We start from the raw sequence: 13,341 nt of genomic DNA on the forward strand, positions 1-13,341 counted from the left end.
TGTTTAGGAAGAATGATATTACCGTAGGAAAAGTTATTTCATTCTGCTAGAATAAATCTTTTATTGATTTATTTTGTAAATAAGTCTTTCTTTTCCATGATGCCATCTGGGACAGTCAATCAAGATGTGTTTGATTGTTACAATAAAACCGTACCTGCCCCATAGAAACATAATCAAAGCAATAAAACACCTGATTAAAACCACCAGCACATCACAATATAATAATAATTATAGCTAAAACTGTCAAAGGGAAAACATCCTGGGGAGAAACCTAAGTGGAAAATGGCGGGAACCCTAATGAAGGAACCCCAATATCGGTTCAATAAAATTAACGTGAAACACCGAAACAACACGCTGGCAGGAAACGCCACCAGGATGAATCCTAGGAGGATAACGATAAGTAATGTAAACGACAAGGAGAAGCCCCAAACAGAACAAGCTGGATGGGCGAATCTCACGGTCGACATGGCTGACTGGGGACGCCGTGGCATCATAACAACAACCACGTATAATATGAATATAAACTAAAACAGCCAAACTTAACATAAAACCCCACAATAAGATGGTAATTAACTTGGTGACAGTAAAGCTGCTTTCGACACATGCTGAAAAAAGGCAAAATTAGCCAAAAAACACAAGCACAAAAACACAAATCGTGAAGATCACGTGCTAGAAATGGAATGAGTGTCAGATGGCGCTGGAGTCGCCGCTTGGCGGGCGGGTGAGTGTGGGAGCTGGTACGGCTCTCCGCTCTTCTGAGGGTTTTGACATTTTGTCTATCGAGTGTGTGGCTCTGTGGTTGTGATTCTTTCACTCACCCTTGGTAATACCGACGTCTTCGATATAGAAGACGCTCGATCTGGGGTAGTAACTCCAGCATTCCTGGAAAGCTTTTTTCTCTGGTATACTTTAGCAATGAGATACCTAGAAATTCGTGCAAATGGAATTTCACCAGGTGACACTGGGCCTCTCTCAGAAATTATATATAGTAAAACACATGTACACTCAGAGCAAAACTAAAGTATGTTTTCTTAAATCTTTTGACATAATGTTCAATAATGTGACATCTGGCAACTCTAGAAAAGGGCTGAGCTTAAAAACTTTCCACGTTAAGTTGTTTGCTTGATTTTCTATAACTTCAAGTCATAAAAATTCTAGAGAAGTGGGTTGGCCTGCCTCTGGTCACTGGTATAGCCCTGGTTACGGTCTTGGCTTGGCCTGGCTTGGCAAGGATCTGGTTCCTGATGTGGCTTGGCTTAGGTCTGGTTACTGGCATGGCCTAGCCTGGATCTGGCCAACAATACTATGCCCGGTTCTAGTCACCATTTGAATCATTGCCTTAGATCTGGTTATTGGTGTGTCATTGCCTAGATCAGATTTTTCCCATGTCTAGTTCTGGGTTTGGTTACTGGAGTAGCTTTGCCAAAATCTGGTTACTGGCACAGCTTGGCCTGGCTCTAGTAACTGCCTTAGACTAACACTTACATGGCCCTGGAATACAGGTGTGAGTCTGGTCATTAATCATGTTTCTGTCTACTCATGTAGCTCTGGATGTGGTTCCTGGCATTGGCTCCCATCACCTCTTCAGTCATGTATACTGCTCTGGTTCTGCAAACTGGCACAGTTAACATCACAACTCCAGACATCAAAATGGGGCTCAGAAGCTGGCAGATCAGCCCTTCTCTTGACTCTGGGTGCTACAGGAGCTGTGTTTGTGGTTCCTGGGGTGGCCCTGGAAGCTGGAGAAGCAAGGAATAATTTATGCCATGGAGTGGATTAAGTGTGGCTTTGTACACAACTCCACAATGAATAGTCATCCTAATCATAACAGGAATTGTTTCATCAGGTGATGTCTCTTTTTTTAGTTCTGGGTGCAGGCTCAACCAGCACTTGGGAGTAACAGGAGCAGCAGAGGGTTGCACTGGTAACTTTTATTGATCAGACAAAAAACAGTATGGCTGTTAACACTGGCAACCAGACCAAAGCCTTCTCTGTGGAAGGAAATTCTTTAAAATACAGTAGAACCCCGGTCCTCGACCGTACCAGAACTTGACATAATCGGATTTTGCGCCGGAACTTGAACAAAAAACCGGAATCCAACCCAATGAATCATATGATGTTTGTAAACAAAAGTGTTTCGGTCAGCTGCCGCTAGTTGGCGTTGTTAGTGGCGTTCTTCCCACGTGTATTTAAAAGCATTTAAAGCCCATGCATGCTGCTGCTGTTGTTTTGAGAAGTACATGCTTGTACAGGTATTGCATCTGTTTTTTTGGCTTTCTGCACCACATTTTGATTAAATCATGGGTCCCAAGACAGCCGTTGCTGACAAGCAGAAGAGCAAAACAGTAAGGACCACAATGGAACTTAAAGAGATTATTGAGAAGTATGGACGAGGCATTCGTGTGACTGATTTAGCATCACATTTTAAGCTACCCAGGTCAATCATAAGCACATTTTTTAAAAATAAAGAGGCTATAAAAAGCACTAGTGTTGCTAAGGGGGTTACGAGTTTGACTAAACAGAGGCCTCCCATAATAGATGAAATAGAGAAGTTATTGTTAGTATGGATAAATGAAAAACAGATTGCTGGTAATAGTGTTTCAGAGGTTATGATTTGCGCAAAAGCTAAAAGTTTGCATGCTGACCTTATGAAAAACAGAGCTGGCTCTAGTAGTACCGAGGATGAGTTTATGGCCAGTAGGGGATGGTTCGATAGACTTAAGATAAGAAGTGGCATCCACAGTGTTGTACAGCATGGGGAGGCAGCAAGTGCTGATAAAAAAGCTGCAGAAAAGTATGTAAAAGATTTTCAACAGTTCGTGGACAAAAATAATTGTGTTGAATCAGATCTCCAACTTTGATGAGACAGGCCTCTTTTGGAAGAAAATGCCAAAGAGGACCTACATTACTAAAGAGGAAAAGAAATTACCTGGCCATAAACCAATGAAAGACAGGCTAACTTTGTTGTTGCGTGCATACGCTAGTGGAGATTTGAAAATAAAGCCTCTGTTAGTCTACCACTTGGAAACCCCTAGAATTTTTAAGAAACATAAAGTGTTTATGAGCAAATTAAATGTGATGTGGAAGTCGAACGCTAATGCTTGGGTAACAGGGCAAATTTTCAGAGAGTGGATTTCTGAAGTGTGTGCCCCCACTATAAAAAAAATACCTTCAGGAAAAAGATTCGCCACTCAAGGCACCTCTCGTCTTGGATAATGCCCCTGCCCACCCCCCCCGACATGGAATATGAGTTGGCAGACGAGTTTAGCTGGCTAAAAGTCAAGTTTCTGCCACCCAGAACTACCTCACCAATCTAGCCCATGGACCTGCAGATCATTGCTAACTTCAAAAGGCTGTACACCGAGGCACTTTTCCAAAGGTGTTCTGAAGTTATCAGTGAAACTAGCCTAACTTTGACTGAATTCTGGAAGGAACATTTCCACATTCTAAGTTGTGTCAGGCTAATAAACAAAGCATTGGCAGATGTTTCTAAGAGGACTCCAAGCACAGCTTGGAGAAACCTTTGGCCTGATGGGGCTCCTCTTAGGGACTCAGAAGGTTTTGATGCCCCTTCTCAGCTTGCAGATGACCCTGAAGCTGATCCCCTTCCTGTGCCTGACCCAGCTGCTGAGGAAATTGTTTCTGTGGCTAAGTCCATGGGCTTGGAGGTGAGTTCTGATGACTTTGAGGAGCTGGTTGCAGAACACAACACTGAGCTGACGACAGAGGAACTCCAGGAACTTCATGAGGAGCAGCAGAAGATTTTGGCTGAGGAGGTGTCTGGAGAGGAGGACAGCAAGGAGGAGTCAACTTCAAAAGAAATCAAGGAGATGCTTCTGCACTGGGAGAAATTCCAAGAGTTCTCTAAGAAGCGTCACCATGACAAGGAACTAGTTATTAACACCGGGCTATTGATTACATTGATGACAATTTAGTTAATGTCTACAGAAAACAGCTAAAGAAGCGCCAACAGCAGACAAAAGTGTACAAGTTTTTTTCTAAAGAAGGAAGCCAGCCCGGTCCCAGTGAAAAAAGACAAAGAAGGGAAAACCTCCTGAAGAGCAGCAACCAGATTTTATGGAAGGAGATTCCCCTTCCACACAATGACGCTCTCTCCATACCTCCTCTCCACATCCATCTTCACAGATCCAGATCATCATCAATGTCAAGGTATGGGCCCTACTGTAGTTGTTAGAAACTTTTTTAATGTTTATAAATGACCTAGAGATACAGTGAATAATATATTCATGCAAGTTAAAGAAAGGAAAGAGGTCACAAATACTGAGTTATTCTAACAGTACATTTCATTTTGTGTTTAATCCACAGGTTACTGTACAGTATTGCACTTCATTGAATGAATGTCCTGGAGACGTTCAGTGCATGCTATTCATGAGTGTCAAGGTATGGGCCAAGCTGTAGTTGTTAAAAACTTTTTAATGTGTTTACAGATGACCTACAGATGTTTGTAAGTTTAAGGATTTTGTGTATTATTGCAGCTCATAACAGTAAATAATATTTCTACATTTCATTTTGTGTTTAATTCACAGATTACTATACAGTATACACTTCATTGAATAAAGTTCCTGGAGAAGTTCAGTGCATGTTGTGTGAGGAACAACTGTAATTATTCACCGTCAAGGTATGCGTCAAGCTGTACTAGTTGTGAAAAAGTTTTTAATGTTTAAAAATGACTTACAAATGCTTGTAAGGTTAAGGATTTTTGTGTAGATTACAGCTCATAACAGAAGCACAGTAACTAATATTTCTACATGATTTTGTGTTTATTCCACAGGTTTACACTTCGTTGAATGAAGATCCTGGAGAGGAGCAGCTGTGTACAGTACATAGTGTAATTTCAACTTAGGTGCACGATAGTAGTAGCAATGTGTACATATTGTAATTTCAATTTAGGTGTAGTAGTAGCAATGTGTATGAATGTACAGTACTGTATAGTATAAAGTCTTTATATGATTGTGCTAGTATTAAGGATTCCTTGTCTTCATGTCTAAAAAAGTAACATTCCCTACCTTTTGTAGACAGTAGCCTAGTTTACATTAAGTATTTCATACCAACTAGTACAGTAATAAAATGAAAAAATGAGTCAATTTCAGGTTTTATTATTTATCCCTTTTGATGTTCATTTACTACTCATTATTATATATATATATATAAAATATATATATTAAAAGAAAGAAGAAGAAGATATATATATATATATATATATATATATATATATATATATATATATATATATATATACAGTATATATATATATTTGTGGTGTCTATGTAGGGTACTTCCTCTCTCCCTCAAAACTCAATTTTTTTACCCCTTTAATACTGCATAGTACCGGGTACAGTACACGAAGGTGTCAGGTCTCTTAAGATTTCGGTTTGAAGGGTGTAGAGCAAAACAAACAGCATCGGAGGTTGTCCACTACTGCCAGGTGTATCATGTGGCAAAACATTGCTGGCTATCTAGATTCAGGCATTTGGATATTACGTAACTATGTACAGTACTACATCATGCACATAGTCTCTCCCAAATGATGATAAAAATTTAGCACATATAGTACATACTGTTAATTTGGAAACAAGTGTAATCTCTCTGAAATATAGATAAGAAAGTGTTACATGGCAACAGGGTCCCATGCTTGAGTTTTTTTTTTGACAGAGACAGACATGTGTGTTTCTGTAGCGAATGCAATGTTTACGTGTGCTGTTCGGTAGTGAACACAATGTTTATGCCTTGTTAAGCTTTTAGGTAGAGAAGGGGTTAGCCCGAGGTCAACTCAGAGAAGCTGCTATTTGTCACTAATGTAATATCACAGAAATTAAGTAGGTTCTTTTATGTCTAAAATATAAAAACTATAACCATAATATATTTGTCATCATAGAAGACGCACCCTATTTAACAAGGGTATTTTATAGAAAAAAAAAAACATGTTAGGGTATCACAACATTTACTGAAAGATGTTTTACAGTGATTTTGTACACTATTCCAGTAGACTGTACGAAATTTACTATAAATTAACACTGAAGGTATACAACGTTTATATAACTAGTACAGCGATATGCCACCAGGATGGCGCTTTGATTTGTTTACATCTCCTCATGTCACAAGCTTCCTAGTACGGACGTAACTTAGGCAATTTTTCTTAAGTTTATGATAACACATAACTTGGCTTATTTTTAATATCTTATCAATTTACCGGGTAGAACTATATAGTAGCTCCGCGGCAGCGACTGCCTTCTAACTTGACTTTTTCTACAGTTTTCTGGTTGCTAATTATGAATTTACCTTTAATTTTTGGCACTTGAGTGTAATTAACCTGTAATTAACCCCTGAAGTCCAACCAACAAGGGGTTTCCATACGAGAACTTCACAAGACAGAGCACGGCTGTGTCTGTTTTGAACAGTTCATATCCCGTCCGGCAAGTGCAATAACTTGTTAACGTATGGGTAACCCCCCTCCCCCGGGCCAGTACTAAACACGGTGAAGGGACATTCCATTTGGTCGACAACAAACAGATGCACCGCTAGTATCAGAACCCCTAAAAGTGTAGAAAAAAACCAGTTGAAATGGTAAAAACAGGCACGGAGCTAATACATAGAATTACCATTTACTGTGATAATCAGGACTGTTTTTCAATGTTATTATTATTAACAACAGTTTTTGAGTCTACCCATTACAGTACATTCTGGTAGTACCTATAGGCTACCTATGGCGCTCAGTCTACCATCGGTAATACGGCCATATTGGTCGTAGGCCAGTTTTTTTGATACAGTATGCATTCAAAAATGACGAAAGGGCATCTTATACGGTTATTTATTTAACTCTGAACTTATCTAATTGTAATTTATGTGTATTGTTTTGTATAAAAAGGCAAGGTTGGGATAATGACTGGTGGTCAAGAATGGATTAATCCATTTTTCAGTTATTTCTTATGGGAAAAATTTATTCGGATTTCGACTAAATCGCATCTCGATGCTTCTTCTGGAACAGATTAGCGTCGAGGTCCGGGGCTCCGCTGTACAGGCAAAAGAGGTCTTGCTAATATCAAGAGACTGAGGTCCCAGGTTAAAGGCAAAAGCGTAACCAACATCAGCTCCATCATGTAATATTTCTCTTTAAAACAAACGTCACTGAATTGCAGATTAATGCCATAAAAAGGCACAAAATTACGCACAACAAACTGGATGTCAATAAATATGACATAATTAAGGAAAAGTACTAATAAAAACTATAAAATGCTTCCTATTAATAAAAACTGATTGGCTCATCAACCACTAATTAGCTAGCACTTAGTGATGTCAGTATCCCAAAAACTTACCAAAAATATTTACATTAAACTGAAGCAAAGCTATACTAGTGGCTCTCCTTGTAACAAATTACAAAAATGGGTACAGTACTTGCATAAAAACCATTCAACAATTTCTCTATCTTCTGAAATAAAGGAAAGTCCACTACTCACAATATTGTCTAACCGAAATGCATACATTGCCAACGAATCTAAAGTGAAATGTCTGGGAGACTTCACACTGCATCAATTTAACTGCAAAAAAATTGCAACTGGGGCCTAGGGATCAGTGCACTGTTTGACTTCCATTTTCTGCAGCTTCAGAGTTACTGTAACGCCCTGGATGATTATGTGACCACAATATCAGCTATACTACAAGTTATGAATTTGTCATGAAACACAACAATTTCAATATGTTTTAGTCCAACAGGAAATCAACTCCTGTGAGCCTGTCTCTAAACTATTGTGCTTGACCACGGTGTGCAAAGTGAGATCATGTGAAAACTTAAGCCCACAGAGTTTGTCAAAAAGTTGAGCCAAAAATCAAAACCACTTGTATGCCATTGCATCATTTACCACTTAAGAGATGTGTTTCAGTTTAATTGGAAAGCATAATGCTGAACTAGAATACAATAAACATTACATGTTTGAAACTACAAAACAACTGTTCAAGTGCAATACGATGTAGTGGGTTCCATTTACATTTTATACTGTACCTTTTTTCTGGCTGTACCCACTTTAATCTTAGACTTTTTTTCGTTTTTTGACGCATGCTTGTTAATGAAAGTTAAAGAAACGAATGATTAAGATTTGAAACCTATTATGGTATTAAAAGATAAATAACTTTTCTTTACTAATCTGCAGTGATGAGTTTATCGTCTTTCTGTCTTTATTATTTAGTTACAGTGATCAAGTTGAACAGAAAGTTGTTTGCAAGATATCTAACAAAGGATCACTGCTAACTGATAGATGTTACAAGTGACATGCACCTGATGTACTGGAAAGCTTATGTTCCTCACTGGATCACTTTAATGAGGATGATGCTCAGGCCTTTTAAACAATGATCATGGGTATGGGTTACATGAAACCTGAGGAGGGTTTACTGAACTGTAAATTGTGATATGTTTAACCTCCCTAATGACAGCCCTACCCAACATGTTCTGGAATGTATTCCAAGAACTTTCCACACAAATGAACTTTGGTACAATACCTAAATTTAAGTTTCCTTGTAGCTACCATATTTCTATTATGGATTCACAAGGTGTGTAAAATATAACTTGCCTTTTTTAGCCATTTCTTCATGGTCAGTTTTTGTACTACCCAATAAGCTATGTGTACATACAGTAGGGATCAATAATGCAAAGTTTTGGCATTTAGACTGTGCTTATTTATTATCCTGCTCTGAATGCCCTTCTATAGAACTGTTCATCCATATTTTAATAAATAAATGTCATTCTATCATGGACTCACTCACTGATCCCCTGACATACTGTAAAACATTCAATTAAGTTGCTTGTTTTTTAGCTATTAAAACAGTAAATTTTCCATCACACTTTGTCATAATACAACTGAAATCCATCACCCTTAAATTTCCTCTGAGATTCCCTTACAATCAGAGATTAACTACATAAAAAAATATGTAATAGTACTAAACAGTGTATGCATGAGAAACATACAAACAAATAATGATTCTTCTATTTACGGAAAACTTTATGAACTGAAACTGCAAAACTAATATATAAAATACTTATATTTCAATTACTGTACTTACCTTCTCTACAACATTAGCTACAGTAACCTCCAGCAAAGATGTTAAATGAGCAACACGAGAACCGTAAGCTCCACCGAGGACAGGTAACTTTGTTAGATACACATGGATGTTCCCTGTAATGGTAACTGAAGCATTAAAAATAAACTATTCACAAAAGTAGAAAGCTTACAAGATAACCTTGACAACAATCCAAATTAAAATTCACAACGGTTCAGATTTCATGTACAGTTGACCCCCACTTATTAGTGGGTCAGTTATTTGCGGATTTTTCTGTGGAACATACATCTACATTATTTGCGGAAAATTCAACTAATCATAGATTTTTTCATAGAGCAATTAATGTATTTTCCTATTATTTTCTCTTAATCCCTGACAGTTCCACTGGAGAAAATAAATGAATTCTACTTGGCTTGTGAGGCTGTTAAACTTGAGCCTCTTATAAGTGCTTTAAGCTTACAGTACTCCCCCACTATTTTGCAGGGATAGGTTCCAGAACCCATTGAAGAAATGCAAAATCTGCGGAAATGGAAAAATCCCCTCTAAAAATGCTTATAACTGCTTAATACCCTGTACCCCTTAAACTAAAATGCTTTTAACTGTCTAAAGTATTTTAAAAGTTCACTGCGTAATTTAGTAGCTCAAACAAAAATATACTTGAATTATCATACTACAACAATTTAATAACAGTTCAAACAAATATACACCCCAAACCATCATCCCAGAACACCCAAGTCATCTTAGAGTAGTACCCTTTTACAATTGTTAATCAAGTATATACGCCCCCTAAAACTCCTATAACAAAGATTTACTAATTTTAAAATATTAATATTAATGTAAACACAGCAAAATATCTATAAAATGTTTAATACAAATTAAATAAATCTTTAATACAAATTAAATAAATCTGTCTTACAGAACGTTTAACAACTATTCAAGTTACTCCTATATACATAAGCATAGTTGTTTTCTCTCAAAGTGTTAAAGTCATCCTGTTTTCCTTTACGTTGGTAAAAACAATTAAAATTATGACTAATTTGCTTTTTTTCGTAGAGCAACAATTTTTTCACATTGTGTTCGTGAATAAATACGGATTTTTATGATAAAAATGATTTACAGTGTACTGATATTGTACCACTGTATGTTAACACGTTTCCTGCGACAGCCATAATGGCTGGAATGCTGGTACTGCGACAGTAGTAAAACTGCTCTATTGTCAGTACCAAAGGAGACAACAAGGGGAGAGGTTGTTCATGCTTGTCTCTCACAAGACAGACTTTGTTGAGGTAAGAAAAACCGTGACCCACCAGTGGGTCCCATCGCATCTGAATGAAAATTTTATTACTGCAGTGCGATGGGACCCACCGGTGGGTCCCACTTGAATTTTTTTTTTAATTGTAGCTAACCACTCTGTATCTATGAGACCTGCTATCATGTAATAAATATTTATATATAATTTACGTATTTGAGGGTTTGGTTAGGGTTTCCTTTTCTTTCTTTTTTTGATTTATATGTAATTTATATATTTGAGGGTTTGGTAAAGGTTTCCTTTTTTGTCTTTTTTTTTTCTTAGGCAGTGAATGACCTAATATGACCCATAGTTTTGAATCTTTTCTAAATTTCTATAAATCAATCAGTAATTTTATATATTGTTTTACCTTAGTATCAAAACTTTACACAGCATATCATCTTTGCAGGTGTTACAATGTTGGCTTCAGCTTTTATGGAAGTAAAAAAATCTGATAGAAATGAAAGCTCAATTCTGAAGAAGAACTGTCTTCTGAAGAAGACACTTCTGATGATGAATATATTTATTCAGAAACAGGAAGCAGTTCATCAAGTGAAGAGTCTCTCCATGATGATTCTGAAAATCAAATAACTGAAGAAGAGCAAGAAAATGAGGAAGAAAATGAGGAAGAAATTTTGAATGAAGACACAAGTCCACCAAATGCCGAGTGGATAAAAGTGACTATGAAAGCTCGACAACATGGATTTACTGGGAAAGAAGAACTTTGTGTAACTGTGCATCCATCGTCTACAGATAACCAAATTTGGCCTACTGATGTTTACAAACAAATAATTACTGATGATATTATAAATCTAATTGTTCAAGAAACCAATCGATATGCTGAGCAGAAAATTTCTTCGGTTACTGTAACAAGAAGATCGAAATTACGGCAGTGGGTTCCTACAAATAACCAAGAAACTGAAAAGTTTATTGGACTTATCATTTACATGGGATTGGTTCCATTCCATGAGATCCAATTATATTGGTCAAAAAGCATCCTTTATAAGAATGAAATTGTTCCAAAAACAATGAGTAGAGACCGCTTCCTCTTGCTCTTGCAAATGTTACATTTTTGCAATAATGAAGAACCTAATGTGGGAAGAGATGGGAAAAATAAGAAAATTACTAGATATGATTTTGGTGCAGTATCAATCAATCTATAAATCAAGATCTGATGTTATAATTGATGAGCGTATGGTGCCTTTCAGAGGCCGTGTCATTTTCAGACAGTACATCTCTGGAAAGAGCCATAAGTATGGATGCAAACTGTTCAAACTTTGCACTCCTGATGGATACACTCTAAACATGGAGTTATATACTGGTGTAGGAGTAGCTACTCCACCTCTAAGTAAGACTGAATCTCTTGTAGTAAGACTCCTTGCAAATCATATGGATATGGGAGTGACTTTGTTTGCAGATAATTACTATATCTCCAGTTTCTTAGGAGAGTATCTTCTTCAGCGGAAGACTCACCTATGTGGCACAGTAAGAGTCAATAGAAAGTATCTTCCAAAGTCAGTTACAAAAGCAAAACTAAAGAGAGGTGAAATTAAAGCCTCAGAAAATAAGAATGGAGTGAAAGTATTCAATTGGAAAGATAAAAGATATGTTGTGACTCTATCAACAGTTCCAGAACATGATGCTACTCTAATCAACACAGGTAAAGTCACAAGGACTGGTTTACCTATCAAGAAACCTCAAAGTGTGTTAGACTATAATAAGTGCAAGAAAGGAGTTGATTTATCAGATCAAATGTCATCATATTATTCATCTCTGAAGAAGTCAAGAAAATGGTACAGAAAAGTAGCATTAGAATTTATTGCTGGTACTTCTATAGTGAATGCTTGGGTACTTTACAATAAGTACTTTGCTGTCAAGAAAATGTCATTACGTGCATTCAAGGAATCTATTGTCTTATACTATACTAGTGGTATCATGAAGGAAAAAAACAAACCAGGAAAATCAAGTATGAATATTTCAGGAAAATCTTCACATTGTCTCAAAGAAGCAGAAGGACAGAAAAGAAAAACACGGAAAAGATGCAGAGGCTGCTACGAAATGTTAGCAGCAAATGAAAGATCCAAAGTGGCCAAAATCAAGTCAAGAAAGGTTTCCACATATTGTGACTCATGTGATGGCACTCCATATCTATGTTTATCATGTTTCAATCTCAAACATAACTAGTGATATGATTTTTCATTAGCAAATGGAATGGAAAACTAATTTTCTTATATACTGAATGTCAGACAAATTTTCTTTGCAATTATTTCAATAAAACTTAGTTTTCTTATTTTTTTTTGTATAATTCAACCCTTTGATAGCAATACTGATCTACTAAAATAATAAATGCAATTACAAGTTTAAGTTTTTTTTTATAAATAAAAAAAAGTAATCTTATTCTATTGGGACCCACCGGTGGGTCACATTGCAGCAAATGAGAGAACAGTGTGACCCACTGGTGGGTCCCATCGTTGGAAATGTGTTAAGCTCATTCCAGGATGGGCCCCAGAATAAGCATAACAGGTTTACGATTCTCTCCCCTCTCTCTCCCTCTCTCTCTCTCTCTCTCTCTCTCTCTCTCTCTCTCTCTCTCTCTCTCTCTCTCTCTCTCTCTCTCTAGCCTTGGTAGGCAACCCTTCTAAGAGAAAATTAATACTCTGAATACAAACCTTGTTCTCCAACCTTGGACTGTGCCATAGCCATTGTACTGTGGGCTTTCATGGTCTTGGGTTTGAGTTCTCTTGCCTGAGGGTACAATCAGGCATTTTTTCTCTTTTTCGTTCACTTTCCTGTTTTTTTGAAAAGTGTGTATTACACGCTGATGAAAAAGCAAAATTTTGCTTGGTGGATCATCAGGAAAGTGCCCTCATCTTTACCTAATCTTTTTCTTCTGAGTATTATATTTCAAAATCCATCCAGACCGTCCTCCCCCATTTGTTGTGGCAAACCTGGGAGATTTCTTTTGCCTTACAAGGTGTGCCATC

The 13,341-nt window shown here is 37.2% G+C and overlaps 1 protein-coding gene across 1 annotated transcript in view; it reads right to left on the reverse strand.

The window, feature by feature from the left end:
* Positions 1-13,341, reverse strand: part of Oseg6 (intraflagellar transport protein Oseg6) — a 458,610-nt gene that overhangs the window by 268,384 nt on the left and 176,885 nt on the right. The window contains 1 exon segment of the mRNA XM_067096238.1: positions 9,073-9,185. Within this exon segment, the coding sequence (XP_066952339.1) occupies positions 9,073-9,185 (113 nt within the window).

Source organism: Macrobrachium rosenbergii, chromosome 52 (assembly GCF_040412425.1).
Source record: "Macrobrachium rosenbergii isolate ZJJX-2024 chromosome 52, ASM4041242v1, whole genome shotgun sequence".
NCBI lineage: Eukaryota > Metazoa > Arthropoda > Malacostraca > Decapoda > Palaemonidae > Macrobrachium > Macrobrachium rosenbergii.